At 36.3% G+C, this 26,308-nt stretch overlaps 1 protein-coding gene across 3 annotated transcripts in view; it reads right to left on the minus strand.

Annotated features, from left to right (window-relative positions):
• Positions 1-1,860: 1,860 nt before the first annotated feature.
• LOC114657329 (solute carrier family 45 member 3) overlaps positions 1,861-26,308 on the minus strand; it is a 103,340-nt gene continuing 78,892 nt past the window's right edge. For all 3 annotated transcript variants that reach the window (XM_028809091.2, XM_051924464.1, XM_028809098.2), the window contains 2 exons: positions 6,920-7,185; positions 1,861-4,500 (listed from right to left, as the gene is read on the minus strand). In XM_028809091.2, coding sequence (XP_028664924.1) covers positions 4,027-4,500; positions 6,920-7,185 — 740 coding nt within the window. In that variant the 3' untranslated portion in view covers positions 1,861-4,026. The remainder of the gene's footprint in view (positions 4,501-6,919; positions 7,186-26,308) is intronic.

The following is a 26,308-nucleotide window of genomic DNA, read 5'->3' on the forward strand; positions in this document are numbered from 1 at the left end:
AGTTAAAATAGATGGAAAACTAGAAGACAAAGTGTGATGTCCTTCGTTTCCATTTTCAATATATGTGTATAAGCTCAGAGTCTGCAGTAATTTATAAAAAAAAAAAAACAGAAAACTAATTCTCAACCTGTAAAATAAAAAAAACAAATCAGAAAAACCTTATGCATTTTTAACAATTTACTGGATTTCAACCAGAAATAACATGGCTTTAAGGTTTTCAGGTTTTACTTAGATTAATAAAACCAAGCAATTTTATTAGCTCTGGGAATTAATTTGAATTTAGTTCAGTATGATCATTTAAAGAAAATGTTCTTTTGAAAGAAAGAAAGTTAAAATTAATTTTGAACAATTCTAAATGCACTTCGAATTTAATAAAGTTATGACCTTTACCAAAAATAATGGTGTCAGAATGATAATTTAGACATTCATCCAAAATATTTACTTAAACAATGCTATCTTCATGTATCCATTTTTTTTCAACCTACTAAATTCCATTACTGGATTGTTGCAGCTTTAGCATATCCTGGCAGCATAGCATATAATGCAAACAATGCAGAAAATATTTGAAGGTGGGTAGGGGGTGTTTGGGAGTTGATGTTGTGGAGTTAATGCCACTGTGTTTGCACAAGGGTTACAGTCTTGGCATAAAAAGACAGCATAGCAGTTCTTTCTAGTGGGCAGCTATAGCCATGAGCTATGGTTGAAAGTTCAACATATAAATTTCCTTTTGTGGGGAGAGGGGGGGAAAAAGGCTATAGCTCTGTGCATCCAGGTTTTTATTCAGACTGCTGTGTGGTGCAACATTTTTATTATAAACACTTTAGGGTACGCAGCTATAAAGTAAAATTTATCAAATCTAACATGGACAAGTTTTTAAATCAATATATGGATCCTAAAAATGCAAAGATGTGTGCATACCACTGAAACAAACTATGTTCCAAAATTGTTTAGGCCAACAAAACAAATATAATTTACTGGTATATTAGCTTCAGTAGGATAATGTAAACATGGGGTTTATACCAACAGAAAGAAGGCTGGTCTTCCAAATTTAATGTCCTTTAAAAATATAAAAATTATTCTCAAAACTCCAAAAAAAATAAAAAATAAAAAAAATTATATATATATAAAAAAAAGTATTGCATTATTTCAAAAAAAGATACTGCCTGCTGTGTTTAGTAACATAGTACATATACTTGCTCTGTTGTCTAGTGACAGCTAGTGAGAAAGAGGTTAAACAAGTGTGTAGCATGCAATCAAGTGACTGGTAGTACAGTGGCCTCTGTTTTCATGTCTCAAATCTTTGGGGGTTCGAGTTGGGGATATTGGGGGAATGGAAATCTGGGAAATCATATGCAGTTAAATGCACCCAACGGATACTAATCAATCCACAAATGCATGTGGAGAATGTGTAAACCCCATGCAGACCCTAGTGCTATAAGAACGGAATTACAGCTCTGTGTGGTCATTGTCCTTATGTTAAAATATCTTACTAAACTATAATCAGATTAAATCTAAATGTATACCTGTAACTTCTTTTCAGTTCTTGACACTTAACTGCAAACATTGTGCATGCTTAATGTCTCCCTCAAGAACTGTCAATAAACAACCAAAGCATGCTCATGCATGATGTTACTGGTAGCAGTAGGCAATATCTTTGTGAAATAAGATTATTTTGCAATAATTGTGGTGTTGTTTTACATTTTTAAATGGCAGCAATAAGTTTAGGTAAAATTCAATCTCAATGGATGTGAGAAAACTCTCAAACATGAGGAAAAAAACCTTGTAATCTTACTTGTTTAAGTAAATTCAACTGAACATTTTCTGGTGGAATTCTTTAAAGGAAATTGTTTCCAACAGTCCTATTTTAGTAAAAATACTAAATTTAGAATTGCATTACAAATAATTCCAGGTATACTTTCTGGTTGATGGCTACCACTTAGTTTGCCTTTTCTCTTTTTTTTTTTTTTTTTATTGAAATCACACAACATTCCATACAAATACATCAATTTTACAAGAATAGGATTGAAAACAAATCAACCCCCACCCCTGAGAAAGAGAGCATGGGCAGCAGAATAAAACTTAAACCTAGTAAAAAATAAGCAAATAGATTAATAAGTGAATATAGATAAATGGAGAAGAAAAAAAAAAGAATTGGGAGAGAATCTGCTTCCTCAGTGCTTTAAAAGCTTATTCTAAAATGTTATTGATTAGATCCTGCTGCCAGGTTTGGAAAAATTCTTCAAGTTGAGCAAGATAAGTCTCCATGCCAATAGTGTAGTGAATGCAATCACAGTTTGTCCTTCTCCACTTTAAACCCATCTGGAAGAACACCAAACACAGCTGTTAATGGGTTAGGAGGGATTGTGACACCAAGGCTGTCTGAAAGGCACTTAAAAATTTTGGTACAAAATGATGTTAATTTGGTGCAGGCCCAAAACATGTGACCCAGTGAGGCGGGAGCTTGGTTGTAGCGTTCGCATGTTAGATCTTGCCCTGGAAACATTTTGGACAATTTTAAGCGAGACAGATGTGCTTGATATATAAATTTTGAGTTGAATAATTGTATGCTTTGCACATATGGAGCTCGAGTGAATTGCTACCTTCCACTCCTTTTCTGATATGTTGAGGCAGAGATCCTTTTCCTATTGTCCTCTTGGATCTTTGATTGGGAAGGACTGTAAAATGGTTTTTTATATTGCAGAGATGCTATCTAAGTCCTTGAAACGAATGAATATATTTTCCAGCATAGAGGGAGGTGGGAGATGAGGGAAATTGGGCAGGTTCTGTTTAACAAAGTTTCTAATTTGAAGATGGTGAAAGAAATGTGTTGCTGGAAACCTTTTTCTCTCTTTATACAGTTCAGTTTCAGCTATTACAATTCCCAAAGATCTGAAACTTTGTACATCTAGTCCTTGTAATGTTCTGATAAATACAGTACTAGACATACATGAAAACAATCTTGTGTAAAATGTTTAGAAGATAATTAGTTACAAATGATGAAAATGCAATCTCAGTAAAAAGTTATCAACTATGCAGGTTCTATCATTAAAGACATTCTCAATAACTTTTAGGGGATAAACACAGAGAACTGACAGCTTTGAAATTCAGGTTAGCCCAAAAATCACAAATACTTGTACATATCTTTACTGGCATCTTAACATCTGTGATTTGTCTTGGATAAAGATGTGAACAAAATAAACAAACTTACAGCAATAAATATAATAAAACTGAAAGGCACTGCAAATGAAGAAAACAAAAATCTGAGGTAAAAAGGAAAATCCTTCACAAAGTCGCCTTTCTCATTTTCATTTAGACAAGCGTGACAGATAACCGTTTTTTTCTGCTTGCATGGAAATTAAATCTGCAGCTTACCGTCTACTGTCTCTTAATTATCATAACTTCCTGAGGGACAATACTAAACATAAGAACATCCAACAAAAAGGCATATTTTATTTGAAATGAAAACAAAATAGCTGATCCAATTTTAAACAATACAAGTTTCACACTGGAATGTTTCTGGAATCTTTTACGCTGGAATATATAAAACTGTACGAAACACTGCCACACCAGAGTTTCATTTTTTATTTCACTGCTGGTTTGGCCGAGTGTTCAGCAAATTAAATCCTGCAGAACAAAAGCAAGGTGACAAATTATGGTTTTAGGATTACTGTTTTGAAAATACTTCCATCCTTAAACAAAAGGAAATCATTTTGTGCACTTATTATATACACATGCATATACACATTTAGTATAAATGTGTGGCATTAATCTGTAATCAGTTTTTCTTCAAAGTTATTTTTCTTTGAAACAGGTAATTGTTTGCTATAAAATACTATAGACAAATCACAATGGCTATTTCAGTTCTTCATGATTAAAAGGAAAATGTGACTATAACTAAAAAACCTCAACATTAACTTAAATAGAACAGAAAATTATTTATATAAATAATTTTATGAATACAAACAAATTGAAGATTGTATAAAACAGTATTTTGTGTGTGCTTTTTTCCACCCAGATAACAAAATATCACAATTTTAAATCTTTTTGGTCAAACACTACATGGTTAGCTAAATAAATAGCAATCAAACCAAATATAGTAGATGATGCAATGTATGCTGTCACAGACTCTGTAAACTGGACTATCATTCCCATAAACAAAGTAGGGAAGACCTGTGAAAGGAGGAAAGTGCTGTCCAGGATAGCGAAATCAAGGCCAATGCCACGTTTGCCATGATCCACATCTTCTTTTACATCTACACAGGCTCCAGTCACTGAATTTCCATTGAAAGAAAAAAACTTGCTTAAAAGCGTCCACTCTGCTGTAGAGGGTTTGTTTGCTATATAGAAGTCACTACTCTGTGATTCAAATAAAAGATGTCCATTTGGTCCAAAATCATGATCCATGGTACATTGTTCATCCATGGTCAGAATTACCGACTCTCTTGTGATCGTCATCCCATTTTTTGGCTTACTTTTGGAAAGTATTTTTGGCATGTAGACCTGGATTTAAAAAAAAAAAAAAAGAAAAAAAAAAAGCCAAGTTAGCATAGACCACTTGGTCTGTATTATACACAACAAATGTCAGCTGATAGATAGATAGATAGATACTTTATTAATCCCAGGGGGAAATTCACAAGGTCAATAAGGTCTAATGTGCTGGTAGTTCTACATACAGATTATACTGAAACTTCAATTAAGTTCATTCTTAGCACATGCCATGGCTTAACCGCCATCCGAATTTGTCTTTAGGCCATTTTGTTCACCGTGCCTTGTATGAGGGAAGATATGGCTGTCCTTTGCTATGACTAACTACTTTTCTCAAGTAGAATTTTAGAGTTTAACATCATGTGCATTTCTCCTTCACACAACTTTGGGAGATAGGTAGAGATTATGTTAAGTTCTCAAATGATGATTTTAGGACTTTGCAGACTATAACAGATGAGAAAACTTGACCAAAGAAGAAGTTCCATGGTGTGCAATGTGGATGAGCATATACAATGTTTCTGAATGGGTGTTCAAAATGAACTCAATTTATGTTTGTGTCAATCGCCTCTTCTGTGAGGCATTTTGCCCATTTATACAGGGAAACATCATAGGTGGAGTTTCTTTTCAAAGTTTCTTCTCCTAGGTAACTATTTAGTGACTGAATCTTCAAGCTGTTAGAGAAAATGCCCCAAGGAGGCATTCTGGAGACTTTGTATTGGAATGCAAAGTTGCTAACCACAAGAAGTTTAGGTTTTTGTTTTGGGACCAAAACTTTCCACCTGAGGAATTTATTTAGAGACCTCACCTAACCTCACCTTTATTTCATGTTGAGCAGTGTTGGGTACCCCTGCTAGTAAAAGCCTGGTGGAAAACTCAAAACTAGCATCGTTTACTTTTATAGATATCAAAATAAATTTTACTTTGTACCTTTCAAAAGGAATGTTGAGATATACGTATGGAGTGAAACAGAAGCCATGTTCTGTATACCATTACCACAGTAAAAACAAATACCAGCTAAGCAGTTACTCTGGTTACAATGTATTAAATTATGTTGTGGCGCAAATGTTTGTCTGGACTGTGTCAGGGGTGATGGGAACTGCTAGATTTCTGCACATTCTAAAGGCAATTCAGTGGAATATAAATCAAATGGTTTTGCCTACTATTAATAGCCTTGCTCCTATGCACACCACTGCCTTTCCATGCTCCACCCAGCGAAAGTGCACTCTGTCCTTTCACCTTCACCAATCTGTTGGCTCTTTGCAGCGATAGGACACTCCTGAGCCTAGTGGTTGCTCTTACGACTAGGACATTCAACAGGAGTGACACCCAAGCACCGGCCACATGCTTCTTCCTGAGGCTCCACACACATCTACCTGCTTCCTCACATTATACCTGCTCACTCTCTCTCACTTTTCCCTCCCATCTTCTGTTCATTAACCTCTGTGCCTTTTTCCTTTTCTTTCGTATGTTCATTTTCTTCCTCTCTCTCAAAGCAGGGACATGGCACAGCTGTGGCAATCAGCAGCTTCCGCTGCCAATTAGTACACAAGTGCAGGATCGCCCGCAACTCTAAGTGCAGGGCTGTCTGCTCCCATGTTGCACACAGGAACCACTGTCACTACTCTACCACACCCGAAACACAAAAACGAGATTGTGCCGATTATTTAAAAGATGGCAATCAGCCATAGATCTCAGTTTACCACAGTGAGTAGGGCAAAAAAAAAAAAAAAAAAAAGTAAGAAATGTGGCATTCATTTATTGCCTCACTGAATGTTGTGGGATATGAATCTCTGGCTCCAATAAAAAAAGAAAAAAAATAATTTTAGTACATTAAAAAAGTCATATTCGCTTCTTAATTTATCCTATTTGTTTTACAGATTGTTAACAGAATTTTGCATTACAAGTATAATAAAAATAAGACTGAAAGGTAAATATTTTAAGCAATACAAGTGACCAGTGAATTACGAATTATTTTCATCAGTGTCATGGATTTTTTGATGCGAGATCAGATAGGGAAAGGAAAAGGGCCCACTAATACTATCCAATGTGATTTTTGTATCACTCAAGTGAGGAGATAAGTGGAACAAAGATAGGAATAGAATTCTGTCATTACCACAACTGAAGCATTTGTAAAATAATAATAAAAAAATAAAAAAAACAGATAGGAGAAAGGAACTGAAGTGTCCAGTGAAGCTGAACTACAAGGACACATATTCAGATCACACATCAGTCTTATTAGGTAAACTTGAAAATTCCTTGCCTGATCTGTAGTTGTCAGAATATAAACTACAGTAATTAAATGTTAAGTCTTTGTATAAAAGGGGAATGCAATGGAGTAGAGGTAAAACTGTAAATATAGTATCAACATGTAAAATTAAATGTAATTTAAGTCCTGACCATTTTTACATTGAACTGTATTTTTTTTCATACTTACTTCTTTCTCCTTGTGGTAGTGACAAGTTAGGGTGTAAGGTAAAGTCTGAAGGGTGGCATAGGCAAATCCAGTCAGTGCAGACATAAAGGTGACCAAGACAATGCTTTTTGAAAGGCAGATGACAAGTGCAGATAAAGTGAAGCTGACCATGCTGGCTAGGTAGACACGTTTGGAACCAAAAAAACAAACTAGTTTACTCATCACAATTGAAAAAAAGATTGAGGTAGCACATTGCAAGAACAGACCAATGCTTCCCATACGAATTCCTATAATTAAAAAGACAGACAACAATGTTATTGGATTCACAGAGAAAAATAATGTACATTGTACAATAAGCTGCAGTTTTACCTCAATGCTTGTGCAAAAAGTTGCATAAAAAACAAAATCATTTTAAAAGTCATCCAAAATACATGCTGTATGCTTAAAGATTAATTAACATTCTCAACCCAGCTTAATGCACGACTGGTTTGCAGGAGACCAGAGCATATTTCTAGCAACACTGGGCACAATGTAGGAAAACAACCCTGAAGAGAACACCACTCACATGCACCCATAATTACACTCAACACAGAGCTAATTTAGAGTCACCAATTAACCTAACCTGCATGTCTTTGTGGGATGTGGGAAGAAACTGGAGTACACAGAGGAAAACCCATGCAGAAACAGACAGAGTGGGTAAACTCCATACAGGATACCACAAGATATGAGATTTGAGCCTAAGATGTTGGCTTCATGAAGCAGCAGCTCTAAGCACTATGCCACCTTGCCAGCCGTACTTTTAACATTATGCTATTTCCATCTTCATTTTCTTTATATTGACACAGGCTATTTGACTAAGCAAGCTTCATACGGACAACAACCATGGAACATTATAAGAAGCCACATAATGCTAAAATAGACCAGTGCTACTGACATTCCAGCACTATGTTTTAAACTGGTATGTGTCGTTTAGGTACACACAGAATGCTCAGTATTTTCACTGGCTTCTTAGGGAAGTACCTGCATTGAATCAGGTGAAAATCCAATGTTAAACCCAGCTGCATAATTCCGAGCAATTCCTTGGTATGTACAACAGCAGCACAAAGCTGAAAAATATGTAGTTCAATTTTTGAACAAAACTAATGAACAGTGCAGTCACTTGAGTGACTAGCAGCAGCAAGTAATCTCACCTAAATAAGAAAATAAGACAACATTTAAAGAAATATGTATTTTTGTTTATGTCCTTCTTGAGTAGCTCATATACTCTGTATATGCTGTATTCTGCATGCCTTTGCACAAAGGGACTTCCTTAAGATATTGAAAGAAAATACATAAACTTTCAAATCCTACATATACAAGACAGAGAGCAGACAACAATTGTGTGGACTATCATTTTGACTCTTCATAAACAATTTCAAATAAATCTTCCTGCTGTTGACATTTAGTCAGACCTGGGCTCTTATGTCTTCATAATTTTCAAATAAACATGGGATTACTTCACCACTATGTTCCCTTTAAGCTGTGCCACACAGCACTTTTGAATCCCACGTTCAATCACCCTAGCACACAGCAGTTTGAAAGTGTTGCGCAGCGCAGCTGTTATCACTAAAAAAGTAGGATAATAAACAGAATATAAATTTGGTGAAGGGGGTATATACAGTCATGGCCGAAATTAATCGGCACCCCTGGAATTTTCCCAGAAAATGCACCATTTCTCCCAGAAAATTATTGCAATTACATATGTTTTTGTATATACGTTTATTTCCTTTATATGCATTGGAGCAACACAAAAAAACAGAAAAAAGCCAAATCTGACATCATGTCACACAGAACTCCAAAAATGGGCCGGGCAAAATTATTGGCACCCTTTCAAAATTGTGGGTAAATCGTTTTATTTCAAGCATATGATGCTCGTTTGCTATATTGCCAGCACCTGTTTCTTGCCACAGGTGAGTTCAATCACACCTGAAGCCAGTTAAAATGAAGAAAAGTTGACTCAACCTTTCTGTTGTGTGTCAGAGTGTGCCACAGTAAGCATGGAGAACAGAAAGAAGAGCAGAGAATTGTCTGAGGACTTAAGAACAAAAATTGTGGAAAAATATCAACAATCTCAAGGCTACAAGTCCATCTCCAGAGATTCTCATGTTCCTTTGTCCACTGTGCACAACATAATCAAGAAGTTCACAACACATGGCACTGTAGTTAATCTCAATGGACGTGGACGGAAGAGAAAAATTGATAAAAGACTGCAACGAAGGATAGTCCGAACGGTGGATAAACACTCCCAATCAACTTCAAAACATATTCAAGCTGTTCTGCAGACTCAGGGTGCAACAGTGTCAGCTCGAACTATCCGTCGACATCTGAACGAAATTAAACACTATGGCAGGAGAGCCAGGAGGACCCCACTGCTGAAACAAAGCCAGACTGGAGTTTGCCAAAATGTACTTGAGGAAGCCAAAATCCTTCTGGGCGAACGTCTTGTGGACAGATGAGACCAAGGTAGAGCTTTTTGGTAAAGCTCATCATTCTACTGTTTACAGAAAACGGAATGAGGCCTACGAAGAAAAGAACACAGTACCTACAGTCAAACATGGTGGAGGTTCCAAGATGTTTCGGGGATGTTTTGCTGCCTCTGGAACTGGATGCCTTGACTGTGTCCAAGGCATCATGAAATCTGAAGACTACCAAAAGATATTGGGGCGCAATGTAGGGCCCAGTATCAGAAAGCTGGGTCTGCGTCAGAGGTCATGAGTGTTCCAGCAGGACAATGACCCCAAACATACCTCTAAAAGCACTCAGAAATGGTTGAAGACAAAGTGCTGGAGAGTTCTGAAGTGGCCAGCAATGAGTCCGGTTCTAAATCTGATTGAACACTTATGGAGAGATCTCAAAATTGCTGTTGGGAGAAGGCGCCCTTCAAATCTGAGAAACCTTGAGCAGTTTGCAAAAGAAGAGTGGTCGGAAATTCCAGTTGAGAGGTGTAACAAGCTTGATGGTTATAGGAAGCGCTTGATTTCAGTTATTTTTTTACCAAAGGGCGTGCAACCAAATATTAAGTAGAGGGTGCCAATAATTTTGTCCAGCCCAGTTTTTGAGTTGTGTGTAAAATGTCAGATTTGGCTTTTTTTCCCTCTGTTTTTTTGTGTTGTTCCAATGTACATAAAGGAAATAAACATGTGTATACCAAAACATTTGTAACTGCAACAATTTTCTGTGAGAAATGGTGCATTTTCAAGGAAAATTCCAGGGGTGCCGATAATTTCGGCCATGACTGTATAACACTAGGGGGCTTGCCCCCTGCTCGCTTCGCTTGCCAACCCCAGTGCTTGTGCTACGCACTAGCCACTTTGCGGTTCTGCCGCTCGTGTATGGGGATGCGGATGTTCAACTTACTATTTTACATTACAGTGAGTAACTAACCATATTAAAAAAATATTAAAACGTAATAATTTGAATGTAAATTATGTTTCATGTTGCGTTAAGAGTTATTAATTGCGTAATACGATTTTGTTCTCTTTGGCTTTGAAATTAAACACACAAACTTTTTAAACTTACACTTTTACTGTAAAAGGTAAGTAAAAAATTTGATTTAAATTTATCAATACTGACAAATTGTGATTCTGTGTTTGTACTTTCATCATGACAACGCCATGTATAACTGTACGGGATTAAATTTTGTTTCTCAAATAAAATGACTTTTTCAAATGTTTGGCTCTGAAAATTGTCTTTACAAAAGCTATTCTAATTGGAAACTGTTAATATGCCATTCGTATTAAAATGTTAAGATCTCCTTTGTTGTCCAAGGTTATCCCCTGAAGATGTACTACATTACCTTTCTTGGATACATCCTTCTTTCTACAGTAATTTGTGCGGAGGAACACCGAATGGTGTTAACAGTTGTAGATATTCTTCGGAATATTGTAAGTTGATGTTTACATTTTCCGCACGGTCATCACCAACTGTTTCAGCATAGTCTATTGAAACACATTTAACCAATCTGCAGTGTAACCGTCATCATTTTTGGCGTTAATTCGTTTGACTTTGTTTCTCGGTGCTAGGATTGCCTGTGTACTCATTTTTCCTGTTGATAACCCTTCATGATGAAATTCTTCAATAAGATTTGTACAGAATACGTCTTCTTTAAAGTGAAGAAAACGTTCAAATTTATAAGAGCTAAGAGAGCAAGAACTGTGTCTGTCAAAAGCATTCACATGAATGAGAGAGGAGTACAGTGTGCATGGTTTTCTATGGTTGAGAGGAGGACGTGACTTGAAAACATCTCATGGCCAAAGTCTCGATGCACGGGACTTGAAAAAAATCTTCCAAAAAGTCTTGTCGCAGGAGATTGTATTATATATCTATGTAGATATATTATGTACACACACATATACAGTCATATGAAAAAGTTTGGGAACCCTCTTAATTCTTTGGATTTTTGTTTATCATTGGCAGAGCTTTCAAAGTAGCAACTTCCTTTTAATATATGGCATGCTTTATGGAAACCGTAGTATTTCAGCAATGACAAGTTTATTGGACTAACAGAAAACATGCAATATGTATCATAACAAAATTAGACCGGTGCATAAATGTGGGCCCCCCTTAACAGAGATATTACATCAATACTTAGTGGAGCCTCCTTCTGCAAATATAACAGCCTCTAGACGCCTCCTATAGCCTTTGATGAGTGTCTAGATTCTGGATGGAGGTATTTTTGACCATTCTTCCATACAAAATCTCTCCAGTTCAGTTAAATTTGATGGCTGACAAGCATGGCCAGCCTGCTTCAAATCATCTCATAGATTTTCAAAGATATTCAAGTCAGGGGACTGTGACGGCCATTCCAGAACATTGTACTTCTCCCTCTGCATGAATGCCTTTGTAGATTTCGAACTGTGTTTTGGGTCATTGTCTTGTTGGAATATCCTACCCCAGCATAACTTCAACTTTGTGACTGATACTTGAACATTATCCTGAAGAATGTTGATATTGGGTTGAATTCATCCAACCTTCGACTTGAACAAAGGCCACAGTCCCTGACCTAGCCACACAGCATGATGGAACCTCCACCAAATTTGACAGTAAGTAGCAGGTGTTTTTTTTTTTAGAATGCGATGTTCTTCCGCCATGCAAAACGCTTTTTGTTATGACCAAATAACTCAATTTTTGTCTCATCAGTCCAAAGCACTTTATTCCAAAATTAATCTGGCTTGTCTAAATGAGCATTTGCATACAACAAGCGACTCCATTTGTGGCGTGAGTGCAGAAAGGGCTTCTTTCTCATCACCCTGCCATACAAATGTTCTTTGTGCAAATTGCACTGAATTGTAGAACGATGTGCAGATACACCATCTGCAGCAAGATGTTCTTGCAGGTCTTTGGAGGTGATCTGTGGGTTGTCTGTAACCATTCTCACAATCCTGCGCATATGCCGCTCCTGTATTTTTCTTGGCCTGCCAGACTTGCTGGGTTTAACAGCAACTTTGCCTGTGGCCTTCCATTTCCTGATTACATTCCTTACAGTTGAAACTGACAGTTTAAATCTTTGAGATAACTTGTTGTAGCCTTCCCCTAAACCATGATACTGAACAATCTTTGTTTTCAGATCTTTTGAGAGTTGCTTTGAGGATCCCATGCTGTCACTCTTCAGAGGAGAGTCAAAAGGAAGCACAACTTGCAATTGACTACCTTAAATACCTTTTCTCATGATTAGACACACCTGTCTATGAAGTTCAAGGCTCAACAAGCTAATCCAACCAATTTGGTGTTCCAAGTAATCAGTATTGAGCAGTTACATGAATTCAAATCAGCAAAATGACAAGGGGACCCACATTTTTGCACAGCCAGTTTTTCACATTTGATTTAATTTCATACAACTAAATACTGCTTCACTAAAAATCTTTGTTCGGAAAACACCCCAGTACTCCGATGTTCCTAGGAAATGAAAGACATACCACTTATCTTTTTTTGTTGAAAGTAGAGTCAATTATTATGCAGACAGAGGGGTCCACAAACTTTCATATGACACACACATAGATAATATATAAGATAGAGATAGATAATGTATCTATATACCTCACTTTCAGAGGCACAATGGGGGATGGGGGTGGGGGTGGAAGAAAGAGAGCAATGCTACTTCCATTTTATCCCTTATACCCCAATAACTGTTAGTGATAATGCAATAAGCTTCATAGCTGTATCACATTGCAATAATATGACATCTATGTCAAAGCTGTTGTATGTAAAATGTACTACCTTAACCTAAGACTACAAAATGTCAATAAAAGTTTAGAAGAAACTTCCATGACCAAATAGTGAGCTTTGTGAGTTGGAATGTCAAGGGTCTCAATCACGAATTAGAGAAAGTATTCTCGCACTTAACAAGTCTAAATGCCAAGATAATATTTTTACAGGAGACTCACTTATTAAGCAAGGACCAGTTTGTTGCAAAGTGTGGTCTGGCCAAATTTTTCATTCTAGCTATATAAAGAAAACCATAGGTATGGCAATCTTAATACTCAGAACTATCCCATTTGCAGTGTCATATGCAATATCTGATTCTGAAGGGCAATATGTCATGGTGACAGGCAATGTATCTAATACGGATAATGATTAATGATTTTGATTAATATCTATGCACCTAAACATGGCTGACAGAGCTTTCTTCTAAAATGTTTTTGCATCTATCCCTAATGTGAACACTCAAAATTATAATAATTATGGCCAGAGACTTTGTGTTTTAAATCCAGACCTGGATAGATCCTCAGATACAATGGGGATAACATCTAATACCGCAAAGATAATTACAAAGTTTGTAATGGATCATAACTTATCTGACCCACGGAGGTTCTTAAATCCTAACCTAAGAGCATACTACTCCTCCTCACCCATATATTATTGTTATTCAAGAATTGATTATTTCCTCACACTTTTTTGCCCACAATCAAATCTTGTAAGTATAACATTATTGTTATCTCTAATACATGCCCCTCTGATCTTGGAGCTTAGATTACGGAATCCCACACACTCACCTCGTAGCTGGCGTCTTAACCCCGTCATTAGTTGATGATAAGTGTACATAATTCATATCCAAGCAATTTGATTATTTTCTGAAGACAAATGCATCCTCAGAGGTCTTAGCAGGTATACTCTGGGAAAAACTGAAGGCATTTTTAAGAGGACAGATTATTTCATAGCTTTCTTATAAAAACAAATTGGAAACCAAGAAGGTGGCGGAGTTGATCAGCGAAATTACCACAACAAATCTAGAATACACCAGGGGCCTCATGTATAACGCCATGCGTAGAACTCATAGCGCTATAACATGGCGTAAGCACAAAAGTGGAAATGTTCGTATGCACAAAAAAAAATCCAGATGCATAAATCTGTGTGAACGCCAACTTCCACATTCTTCTGCTACATAAATCCCGGGCAGCGTGAAAAGAAACGCACATGCACGTTTGAATATGCAAATCAATATAAATAGCCCTTAAGTTCAGCGTTCTGTGAAAAGACAATGGCAAAAGCACGAGGGAAAACAGAAGAATTTCAGCGAATACCAAGTGGAGGCAAGGAAAAATGTACTATTTGTTGGTTTAAACAGTGGTATAAACAACAAAAGGAAGTTGATCGAGTGACAGAGTGGCGGAGAAACTCGAAAGCTGAAGTTCACAAAGTCACACAGTGCCCACAATAAAAAAAGTTGTCACATATCAAAGTCGCCGTGAAAAGGCGAGTCGTAGCCCACCGTCTGAGTGTCATATGAAAGTTTATTAGAGTACAGAGAAAATGCTGCTGCTTTGCAGTAAGGAGACTGTGGGTTCACTTCCCGGTTCCTCCCTGTTTGGATAGCGCTTTGAATACTGAGAAAAGCGCTACATGAATTATTAGTATTATTATTAAAAGCATGAAATGTCAAATTTAATCTCTAAATTTCCACTTTAAATCACGTAGTTTATTTTTTTCATTAAAGTAGAACATCATAAACTTCATCTTAAAAATCATTTAATTTACTAGTTTCTCAAATCCCATCATAACTAAAGTAGCACCTTAAATGCTTTGTTTTGTATTTGATCTTCTCTGTGCTCTATATGTGTGAATCACTATGTGCTTCCAGGCTTTCTCTTCCTCTGACAGGACACAGAATCCATTACATTCGTGATATTACAGCTCTCTGAATAATTAAAATACTGAGATGTATACTTGATATCATTTTCATGATGATAGGAGTTAAAGCATGTTATTAAACATGGGAACACAGTGGCACAGTGATTGTTCATGTCTCATGCAAGATGCTTGCTGCGCCATGCACGACCTTCGATGAAAATTTATTGCAGCAGTACTGTCTCTTTCAAACGTACTAACCCCCAATTCCTGTCCTTACTTTTATTTCTCCAAATGCCCAAATCGCCACACAATCAGCTCTGTAATAGACGTTAAGCCATCTGTAAGTTTAGAACACCGATTCTTCAAAACTTTTAAGGAACATTGAAATATCTTCGTAGTACGTGTTTAATTATTCTTCTATCCATCTATCCTTCCAGTGTCGCATCTGCACCAGCAAGAATACAGCGCTAGGCAGGAACAATCCGTGAATGGAGCGCCAGCTCCTTGCTAGTGCTGTGGCACCATGTCCTCACATGTTTAATTATTAACAATATAGATTATTTAAATGAAGTTAAAGTTTTATCTGTATAATAAAGATATTTTGCTGCATTTCATCTTAAAAATGATATCATCATCATATGTAAATACGCACTTTATAAAGTGGCTCAGGTTGTGCAATATTATAACTGTAGTGCAAGTTTACAGTGAGGTAATTGTACTTATAAGTACAAACAGTTCTACCAGGAGCACTTGATGGACTGATTGAGTGCGTTTATAGTTCTTGGGATGAAACTGTTTCTGAACCGCGAGGTTCCTACAGGAAAGGCTTTGAAGCATTTTCCGCATGAGAGCAGCTCAAACAGGCAGCATGTGCTTGATGCCGTATACCGATAATTCTCTTTCCGATCAGCTGCTGTAGATCGGTGATTCCACACTCACATATAGCGATATAAATACTCCGAGTGGTGTAGTGAGAGTAATATGGAAAAAGATGATCCACTGTGGCAACCCCTAACTGGAGCAGCTGAAAGAAGAAAAAGGTGCAGTGAGAGTAACAACACTAAAGCAGCTATGGTATTTGGAATACTTTGGCTATTCCCTGAATCATTTTTTGTTACAGGTTAATTACAATCAGATGCCTTAAACTAATAAACAATATGCAGTTAGTTTCAGTGTATATGATAAAGCCACGTCAGGGATGTGGATCTAAAAAAAGAAAGGGTAACCCACACAGGAACAGTAGTACTGCTTTGACGTTGGGTGCCTCCAGTTTGCAAAACCAAGCGGAGAACTTGCGTATGCCAGGGTTGGAGCTACCGTGAAAATGTGCGTGACTTTATGCCAAGTTTAGGCTTTATACATTGCGATTTGAGCGTGGAAATGGACTTACACAACATATTTGTGTGTACGCCCCGTTTGTACATGATGCCCCAGGTCTCCAAATGAGGCACTCTATAGAAAGAGACAGGTTTTGCAATCACAAATTAACCACTTGACTACTAAAGAAACAGAATAGCTTATCTTTAAAACGTGACATCATTATTATGAACATGGAGAAAAGGTCAATAAGATCTCAGCCCAACAAATCCACAAGCTGGAAGTCTGTAATGCAATAACAACAACACACACCACATACGGAGATAAAATTATTGACCATAAAAATATAACTGATACATTTAGACAGTACTACAAGTCCCTATATTCTACTCAGTTTAAAGAAGATGACACAATCTAATCGTTTTTTTGATTCATCAGAGATACCACAGCTAGATACTCTTAGTGCTGTGGAAGTGGATAAACCTCTGACACTTTCAGAATTACTAGATGCTATAAACTCACTTCAAAGTGGAAAAGCAGCAATCCCTGATGGCTACCCAGTGGAGTTTTATAAAGGACTCTCAAATAAGTTAGCTCTACTATTATTAGCAATGTTTATAAAAGCTAAAGACAAAAAAAATCGTACCTCAAACTTTTCGCCAAGCATGAATTACCATTTGTCCTAAGAAGAACAAGGACCTACTACAATGTGCATCATACAGATCAATATCTTATCTGATTAACAATGTTAAGATACTCTCCAAAGTTCTAGGCAGAAGGTTTGAGAAAGTGCTTCCTTCTGTAATAACGCAAAGCCAAACAGGATTTATCAAAGGCAGACACTTAACATCTAACCTTCGACATTTGTTAGATATAATAGGTGAATATATTACAGTACACCCCCAAAATTCACGGGGGTTACGTTCTTAGAGCACCCGCAAATTGTGAAAAACCACGAATTTTGGATGTAGTTAAAAAAATGCCTATTTTCATAGTTGAAACCCTAAATATGCCCCCAAAATACTTTAATTTCAAACTCTGCTTAATACATTACCTAAAAATAAAGAGTGTAAAGATAAACCTGTATACTGTACTGCTATGTCTCCTGCAGTGCTAGAATGTAAAATATCGATGTTACCTCTATATGTATTGTAATTCATGCAAGCGTGTTTTCATTGCCAGAAGCCTTCGACGGTGCAGCTCGTTTCGGCAGTATCTTGGGGCTTTAATCGTTAAACTGCCACATACTTGGGCGTTAATGCATCCCTGGACGCCAAATAATTTTTTGCTGCACTTTAAGTAAACGTCATAATTAACAAAGTGAAATTTTAATGGAACACTTATTTTCATGCAAACAGCATCACAATTACTACAACACTGATCATTTTACACACTGCTAATAAACTGTAAAAACTATTTAAAAAACTACTGGAACAATATGTACAAAGTGCAACGGACGCCATTGATGTAAATCACTGAGCCAACTGCACATTAAACTGGCTGCACGAAAGCACACAGAGTTAAGCGCGGATGCTTGCAGGCTAGTCTTAGTGCAGCTTGGGTCACAGAATTGCACACAAACACAGGAGATTGTAGAGACAGGAACTTTATTCAAACACTTCAAACAAACATGTCTCTTTCAGAAGTAAAAGGTGCTCAGCATGCAGTTAGTTAACGATTAAAGAATAGACAGACATCATAGTAGCAGAGAATGTCTGGGGGAGGAGTGAGAAACAAAGCAATCAGCCAAAAAGGACAGGTACGGTTCAGGCTTTTAAGTAATCGTAGCGTCGCGGGAGAAGCCGCAATCGAGAAGACGGTGATTTATTTTTATGGTGGAGATTCCAGCTTTGACTGACGCGTGCACTCACAAACAGAGACAAAAACAAAAGCAAACCGGCAATCAAACAGCAAATAAACAATGTAATGAAAACAAATGAAATAAGAAAACAACGATACCACCCCTGTTCCCCTTACAGCAATTACACATTAAATACAACAAAGCACAAACATGAAATTATGAAAAAGTTAATGAAAAACTGCAACGAATGAAATGTAGTGATGAAAATAAATAGTCCTACCAGTAGTTGCTGAAATGGTGAGACGGGTGGACGGGTTCAGGGGCACTCCTTTCTTTGCAGGATGGCCATGAATCCACTTACAGTCCTCATGTACACAGGCAGACAATCCAGACACACGAAATGATGCAGGACAAAATGAATAAGTACAGGTAACCCAACAGAAGGCAGACAGACAGGAACTTGAAACAAATTACAAAAATTTTTGTTTTTTTGCTTTTGGTCACCGGTCCCCCTTTTAAATGCCGCACTGACATCCTTTGACCTCAACAGCTCCATCACCATCAGCAGAAGACCAATCAGAGTCACTGCAGGGACTGCTGGGAGTTGCAGTTTCAAATTCTATTGGCTATTTTCACCATCTCAAGTCGCAGTTTTCTCTACAGCTGCTTCCTGTTCTCTCTACAATACAGTATTGCCACAAAAAAAGCCATAAAAATTGGGGAGGATATTTGCGGTTTCCGCTAACAATTATTAGTTCGGTTCTAAGGAAAAATCTGCGAATTCTGAACCGCGACTTCGCGGGGGTCTACTGTATATCTAACACCCCAGAGATCCTTTTATCTTAAGATGCAGAAAAGACATTTGATATGGTTGAATAGGACTACCTATTCCCCACATTGTACAAATTTAGGTTTGGCCCCAACATACGTGCATGGAACAAACTACTTTATACTAGTTCAGAAGCCTCAGTTCATATTAACATTATTTTAGATAACTTCAAACTAGAACGTGGTACTCAACAAGGATGCCCCATATCACCTTTGCTCTTTGCAATCGCCACTGAACCATTGGCTGTATACTTTCAAAATGCATCAGAGATAAAGGGGATTTTCAGAGACAGAAAATATGCAGATGATATGGTACTGTATATATCAGACCCACAAAATTCTGCGCCAGCATTCCTAAAAGCATTAGCAGATTTTCAAAAAAATATCTGGACTTAAAATCATTTTGAATAAAGGTGCGCTTTTTCCAGTGAATTCTCCAGCACATAATATCGGACTGGACACCTTCCCATTTATCCTATCAGATCAGTTTAAATTTCTAGGGGTAAATACTGCAAGTAAATACAAAGCTGTTTTTCAATAAAATTTTGCTGTTTGCTTGGAAAAAATTCAACAAGACATGACTAGATGTTGTACTCTCCACCTTATGTTAGTAGGAAGAAGCAACATTGTTAAGGTGAACATCCTTCCCAAGTTGCTGTTCCCATTTCAAACCATCCCCATATACATTAAAAATATCTTTTTTAAGAAATTAGACTCAATCATAACTTAATTTATTTGGAATTTGAAACATCCATACATCTAAAAGCAACTCTACAGCAACTTAAAACAGAAGGGGGCATGGCACTACCCATGTTTCAATTTTATTACTAGGCGGCAAATATAAAAGATGTAAAGTCCTGGACATCGACTCAGATTGATGAATATCCAGAAGCCTGGTCTGCAACGGAATATAAAGAAGTACTTGCAAGATTTTATATCTGTGTTCCATGCCCCAGGTAATACAAACTACTGTCATTACACAAACAATCTAATTGCACTTCATTCTCTCAGAATATGAAACCAATTTGAGAAGCACTTTAAGAATGAGAAGCTTTTATCTGTTGCACCTCTACACATCAACCACCTTTTTTCACCCTCTCAAACATATTCACTATTTAATGTCTGGAAAACATCCGGAATCAAAACAGACTTGTACATAGATAATGTGTTCACATCCTATGAACAATTATGCTTCAAATACAAGTTCTCATCAACACAGCTCTTTCACTACTTTCAAACTAGAAACTTTGTTAAACAGAACCTGCCCAATTTTCCTTACCTTCCACTTAGTTCTAGTCCAGAAGATTTATTGATCAGTCTTGAAGACAGCATTTCTAGCAATTTATAACATATTTTAAAGTCTCTTCCTTTCAAAGACACCAGAGTATATTGGGGTCACTCAATCGGTCACTCAATATTTCAGAAAAAGAGTGGAAGGCAGCCATGAACAGAATACACTCGAGCTCCATATATGCAAAGCATTTAGCCATTCAACTTGAAATCTTTTATTAAGTGCATTTATCTCATTTAAAATTGTCCAAAATGTTTCCAGGTCAATCAAGTTCCATCCTCACTGGGCCATATGTTTTGGGCCTGCACCAAAGTAACATCATTTTGGACCAAGATTTTTAAATGCCTTTCAGACAGCCTTGGTGTCACAATCACTCCTAATCCATTAACAGCTGTGTTTGGTGTACTCCCAGACAGCCTAAAAGTGGAGAAGTACAAACACACTGTAATTTCCTTTACTATACTACTAGCACATAGACTTATCTTGCTCAACTGGAAGAATCACACCCCACCACTCTTAAGTTATTTGGTAACCGATGTTCTGTACTATTTGAAATTAGAAAAAATGTAATTCTCACATAGAGGATCTGTTCAAAACTTTTTTCTTTTTTTTTTTTTTTTTTAAATATGGCAGGATCTAATCAATAACATTTTAGAGCAAAGCTTACATTCTAACGAAAAGGATACCCTTCTTTTCTTGCCCATTTTACAGAGTAGCTTTGGTTGCTGAATCCTTTTTCTTTCGGGGGAGGGTTGAATTTTGTTTTGTTAAATTTTGACTTGACTGTATGAAATGTTATCCATTTCTAATTAAAATTAAAAAAAATATATAAAAAAAGGCAGAGAAGGTCTTTCTTGTTGCACCTTTACGTGATAATCAGCTTTTTATACCCTCTCAAACCTAAACAGTATTAATGTTTGGAAATTGTCCGGGATTAAAACACAATTTGTATATAGATAAAATTGTGTTCATATAATGCAACATCATTTCCACTACTTTCAGATCAGTAACTTGCCCATTTCCTCATCTCCCAACCATTTCAATCCAGAGGCAATACTGATCAGTCTTAAAGACAACATATAAAAACTTCTTGAAGTTTCTTCCTTTTAAAAATCCCAGGGTACAATGTTGAAAGGATCTTTTACTTAACATCTCAGAAAAGGAGTGGAAGGCAACCATGCATAGAATATTCCAGCTCCATATGTACAAAAGCATTCAATCATTCAACCTACAATCTGTTAATTGACAGCATTTATCTAATTTTAAATCATCCAATATGCATCGTGGGCAAGACTTAACTTATGGACGCTGCAATTTCCAGCCTCTCCAGGACTCAAGTTTTGGGTGTGTACCAAATTAACATAATTCTGGACAAACATCTTTGAATGCCTATCAGACAGCCTTGGTGTCACTATCATTCCCAACCCAATAACAGTTTTGTTTGGTGGACTCCCAGATGGTCTTAAAGTGGAGAAGGACAAATTGATTGGAATTGCTTATACCACACTACTAGCATGTAGACTTATCCTGCTTAACTGGAAGAACCCCTGCCCCCCTATTATAAGTCAGAGATAGAGATAGATAGATACTTTATTAATACCAAGGGGAAATTCACAATTACTATTTGTAATTGGGGGGAAATTGTCACTTAAAAGACTCTGTTAAAAAGTTTTTTTTTTTTTGTTTGTTTTTTTTTTTTTTTTTAATATAAATATGGCAAGGTCTAATTAATCAAATCTTAGAATGAGTATTTATCATGGGGAATAGGACATTCTCTCCCCCCCCCCCACCAATGTTATAATCTTTCCTCTTTCACTTGGGCAGAGGTTGAATTATGGTTTGTTAAGTTTGACATGATTGTATGAAATGTTATTTTCTTCAAATACTAGTAAAGTAAAAAAAAAAAAAATGTAAAAAAAAAAAAAAGCAAGCATAAAGTTATTATTGTGAATGAATAGAGGTGGTGCATATCTTATGCACTCCCATTCATGGACACAAGATTGGGTTAAACCTTTCTTTTGTAGCACACCTTTAGGCAACATGTTTCCAGTACTCCATCTACAGATTTTTCTGAACCTGCTTGGTCCATTACTTTGTCGTCTACTAGGCAGCATCCAGCAAAACACAGGAAATAAGAGAATCATGTATTCCTAAGAATGTGTGTTTGTATATGTGTGAATGGTATGGCTATGTGACAGGGACGGTTAGTACTAGTATAAATGAAAAATTAGATCACTGCCAAATATTTAGAATAACAAATTTTTATTTTTATATATACACCTTTTTCGGTAATATTTTATATTAGACTTTTTTTTAGCAAGCCATCTATATTTTTCATGGACATACTTCACTCTAAGGGCAACAAAATGGTTTGCCTTCTTGAGAAGCATTTTTCAACTAAAATTACATCACTCATTAATAAAATGATCAAAACATTCTTGAGTTCACTAAACATTAACAAAAAGTCCTCGCTGCTAACAACTTTCCATGTGTTTCTGCTGTAATACAAGAATTTTGTGACAGGTTTCATGGGTGGGAGAGTAAGCTACAAGAATGTAAGCAATGCAAACAGTCAGGATTCAGTTGTCTGCAGCTGCTTTTTGCCAAACAATGTTTTCCCTAAGCATAGTAAGCTTATCCCATGTGTGAAATTTTAGAAATTATTTCAAGAAAAGAGGGTGTGTGATACATTTATATCAACTCAGCATATCTGGATTTGCTACTTTTTCATAGTGAGCTGACCTACATATTAAAACACGCTTTGTGGATATATTTTGCTTGATAGATAGACACCCTCTCTTCAACTTACCAACTAAAACTTATTTTTGTCCCTGCTGATATAACTATTAATCAAAGAAATACTGACATGCTTAATGCTGCCAAATATCTGATTGGCAGCAGTTAATAGATAAATACACTTGCTGCAGATTCCTGATATATTTACACACACTATATTTAAGCATTAATTGACTGAAGATAACAATCTTCTATTAAAAAAAGGTCAACATTGAGGTTCATTTTTACTTTCCTGCACACCATAAACAGTGTGTCGGTAATGGTTCATGTATACGGTATTTTTCATACTAATAAGCAGTCAATAGTTTTTTTCCTAAAAGGTATTAAGTCAATACAGTATTTCAGAATGTAATACTGGATATCCCCAGATTTCTTTATATGACACAGCAAGTCAAAGCAAAGACCCCTTCTGCATACTTTAGCAAGTGAGCCATTTCATAATTTTTGAAGAGTACCATGTAAGGACAGCAAATGGAATAAGATTATTTGCATGCAGTTACATGTATAAGGGCATGAGACTAAGCAATGTCACTATTTTACACAAATATGTTACGATACTTGGCACCACATAAAACACAGTATCAAGATAAGGGTAACAATTACTAACTGTACGACAGACACTATGTATTTGTTAGAGGCGCATACATCATCTTCAAGGGTATGGCTTTTTTTTTTTTGACATTTTCACAGTGTTACATCAATGTAATGCATTTACACATCCCTTCTGAAAGAAAAAAAATTGATAGTATTTTCATATTTGAGACAAAAAGGCATGACATGGAACTCTGGATCTAATGATAAAGGCACTCATCTAATTTTATGAAACACATTGGATTCAAGAGCAGCCAGAAATAATCTCTCTTTACAGTCACCTTTGTTTGCCTTAAAATATACATTTATCTCCTGTAATTTAAATACGTGTGTAAATGTGTCATATTCTAATACATCAGGGATGACAGATATTTCAAAATCTAGGGGTCCTGTCAGTGAAACCTAGCAGACAGTACAGTACGTTTGATTGCATAAGGGATGGTAAGAATAACTGTTACACAAGACTTGACAGGTTCAGTATTTGTTAAACAATCATGGATGATATATACACACACATTTTCAGGTTTTTCTGTTCAAGTATATGTGATTTATTTGCCCATTCATCCATATTCTAATCAGGCTTCTTTTAGATCAAGGTTGCAGGGAACCAGAACCAGTCCTAGCAGCAGTCAACTAAGTGAGTATGTGTTCCTGTAGTTCATCAGGCCAGGGCAGCTGAAAGTGTGAATTACAAGAGGAACCTAGAGTCACCAGAACACAAACTCATCCATGCCCGAAAAAGAACCACCATCTGAAAGATGACTGCACTGCTAACTCTTCCTCTCTCTCTCTCTCATATACCTCATAAATCTTTTTGTAAAAATAATGCATCTTTCTGAATTCAAAATATAATTGGACAAAACCTAAAAAAAAGCTTCCTTTCCATAATTTGGTCTCAAAATTAAAAACTTTTCTTTAAACACACTTTTTACCCACATGTTAAAGAGACTGCTAAAGAAAACTGGTAAACATTCCTAAACCTTTCCTAAAATCTGCTATGGAAGCTATACTGTCTAGCAGAGATGACAATATAGGCAGTATGTTTACTTTTTATCAGCTTTTTCAAGAGAGTGTACTACTAGATAATCTCAGACAGTACTGGAAACGGGATCTTTCAGATAGCTAATTTTCTTTAGATAATGAATGGAAGTTAGCAATTGATAAAATACACTCATTATGGTCTGTGTCAACTACAAATGTCACATTTTTCTTGAAATGTATCTGAGTTAATACTGTTGTCAGGAATCGACATAATGGGTCATATTTTTGAGGTATGCACCAGGCTTGGCCTTATTCGAGTAAAATGTTTTCTTATTAAATCAGACATTTTTGGATTCAGAATAACCCCCCAATCATATAAATGCATTTCTTAGGGTAGGATCTGATGGGGCATAACTGCTGAACAGCTTACTTTGGTACCTTAAACTAATATGTGAGCATATCTCTATCTTACTAAGAGAGTCTCAACTTGTGTATCATAACAGAAGAGGAAAAAAAAGGTCCTATAATAACTGAAATGAATTCATTCATTTTAAAGTCATTTATAAAACCAGTAAAATTCTATATATAAATGCATTTAAAATCCCACACCTCAAAAATTTAAATCCATAGCATACACAAAAATGTGGAATCATTCTAAAGAATCCATTCATTTATTAATTACAACAGTTCAAGGTCGTGGGTCTGTTTTGACAGGAGTGAGCAGAATGCAGGAAACCAGCCCTGAAGTTGCCGATTTATACATATGTTCATACTCTGTCATATGGGGCCAATTTAAAGTTGCAAATTAACCTAATCTGCACATTTTTAGGATGTGGGAGGAAATTCTCAGCGAGAGCTAATGGGAAATTACCTCCTACACCTGTAAAATATTAAAACATTGCTGTGTATTTAAAACACAGCCAGGGGGAATGAGTTGTAAGTGAAGCAAACCTCCATTAATTTGCATTTACCCTCTGTGGAATTTCAGGTGGTCAATGACAAGTCATTTCTCCTTTAACTATTTTAGATCAATAATATTTGAAACACTCAAAATAAACATTGAGTGCTAGAGACTTTCGGCACATTTACGTATTTACATTATTTTCCTTGCTTCATTTTCTTCAGTAAAGGGTTACATTTATGTTCCTATACATATCCTCAATCTACGTATTACAAAGATTAGACAAAGTAATGCAAGTGATAATAATAGAGTTAATAAAAACTGAAAGAATTTTTGTGTTGTGCAAGTCTTTTTGTAAATCAAGTCTTTTGAAAAAATCTAATCTATTTTAATCTATCTAATCTTTTGTTAAATGACTTAAAACATTAACTTATAAATATGACAAAAACATATGTTTATGCTAGTGTACAGTATATCTTTTAAATTTGTTCTCAAGATTTTTATAGGGCTTATTGACAGTGTACAAGAGGCCAAAAAAATAAACCACCACACACACACGCACACCCCTTAGTGGCTGGATTATTCTTTAAGCCAGTAACGTGTGATATACTGTTGAACATTTTGAGGCAAGAGCCAATGCAGGCAGCTTTAATGATGGGCAAAATACACTTCTATTTAAAGGAGAGTGCAAAAGCAGGTAAAAGACTGCTTATCAGTAGATTTGAATTTTGACAGAATTATGGTACATTATGAATGTGAATTACTTTATGGATATTTAAACCACTTTCCACAAACTGT

The sequence above is a fragment of the Erpetoichthys calabaricus genome, chromosome 1 (genome assembly GCF_900747795.2).
Source record: "Erpetoichthys calabaricus chromosome 1, fErpCal1.3, whole genome shotgun sequence".
In the NCBI taxonomy this organism is placed as follows: domain Eukaryota; kingdom Metazoa; phylum Chordata; class Cladistia; order Polypteriformes; family Polypteridae; genus Erpetoichthys; species Erpetoichthys calabaricus.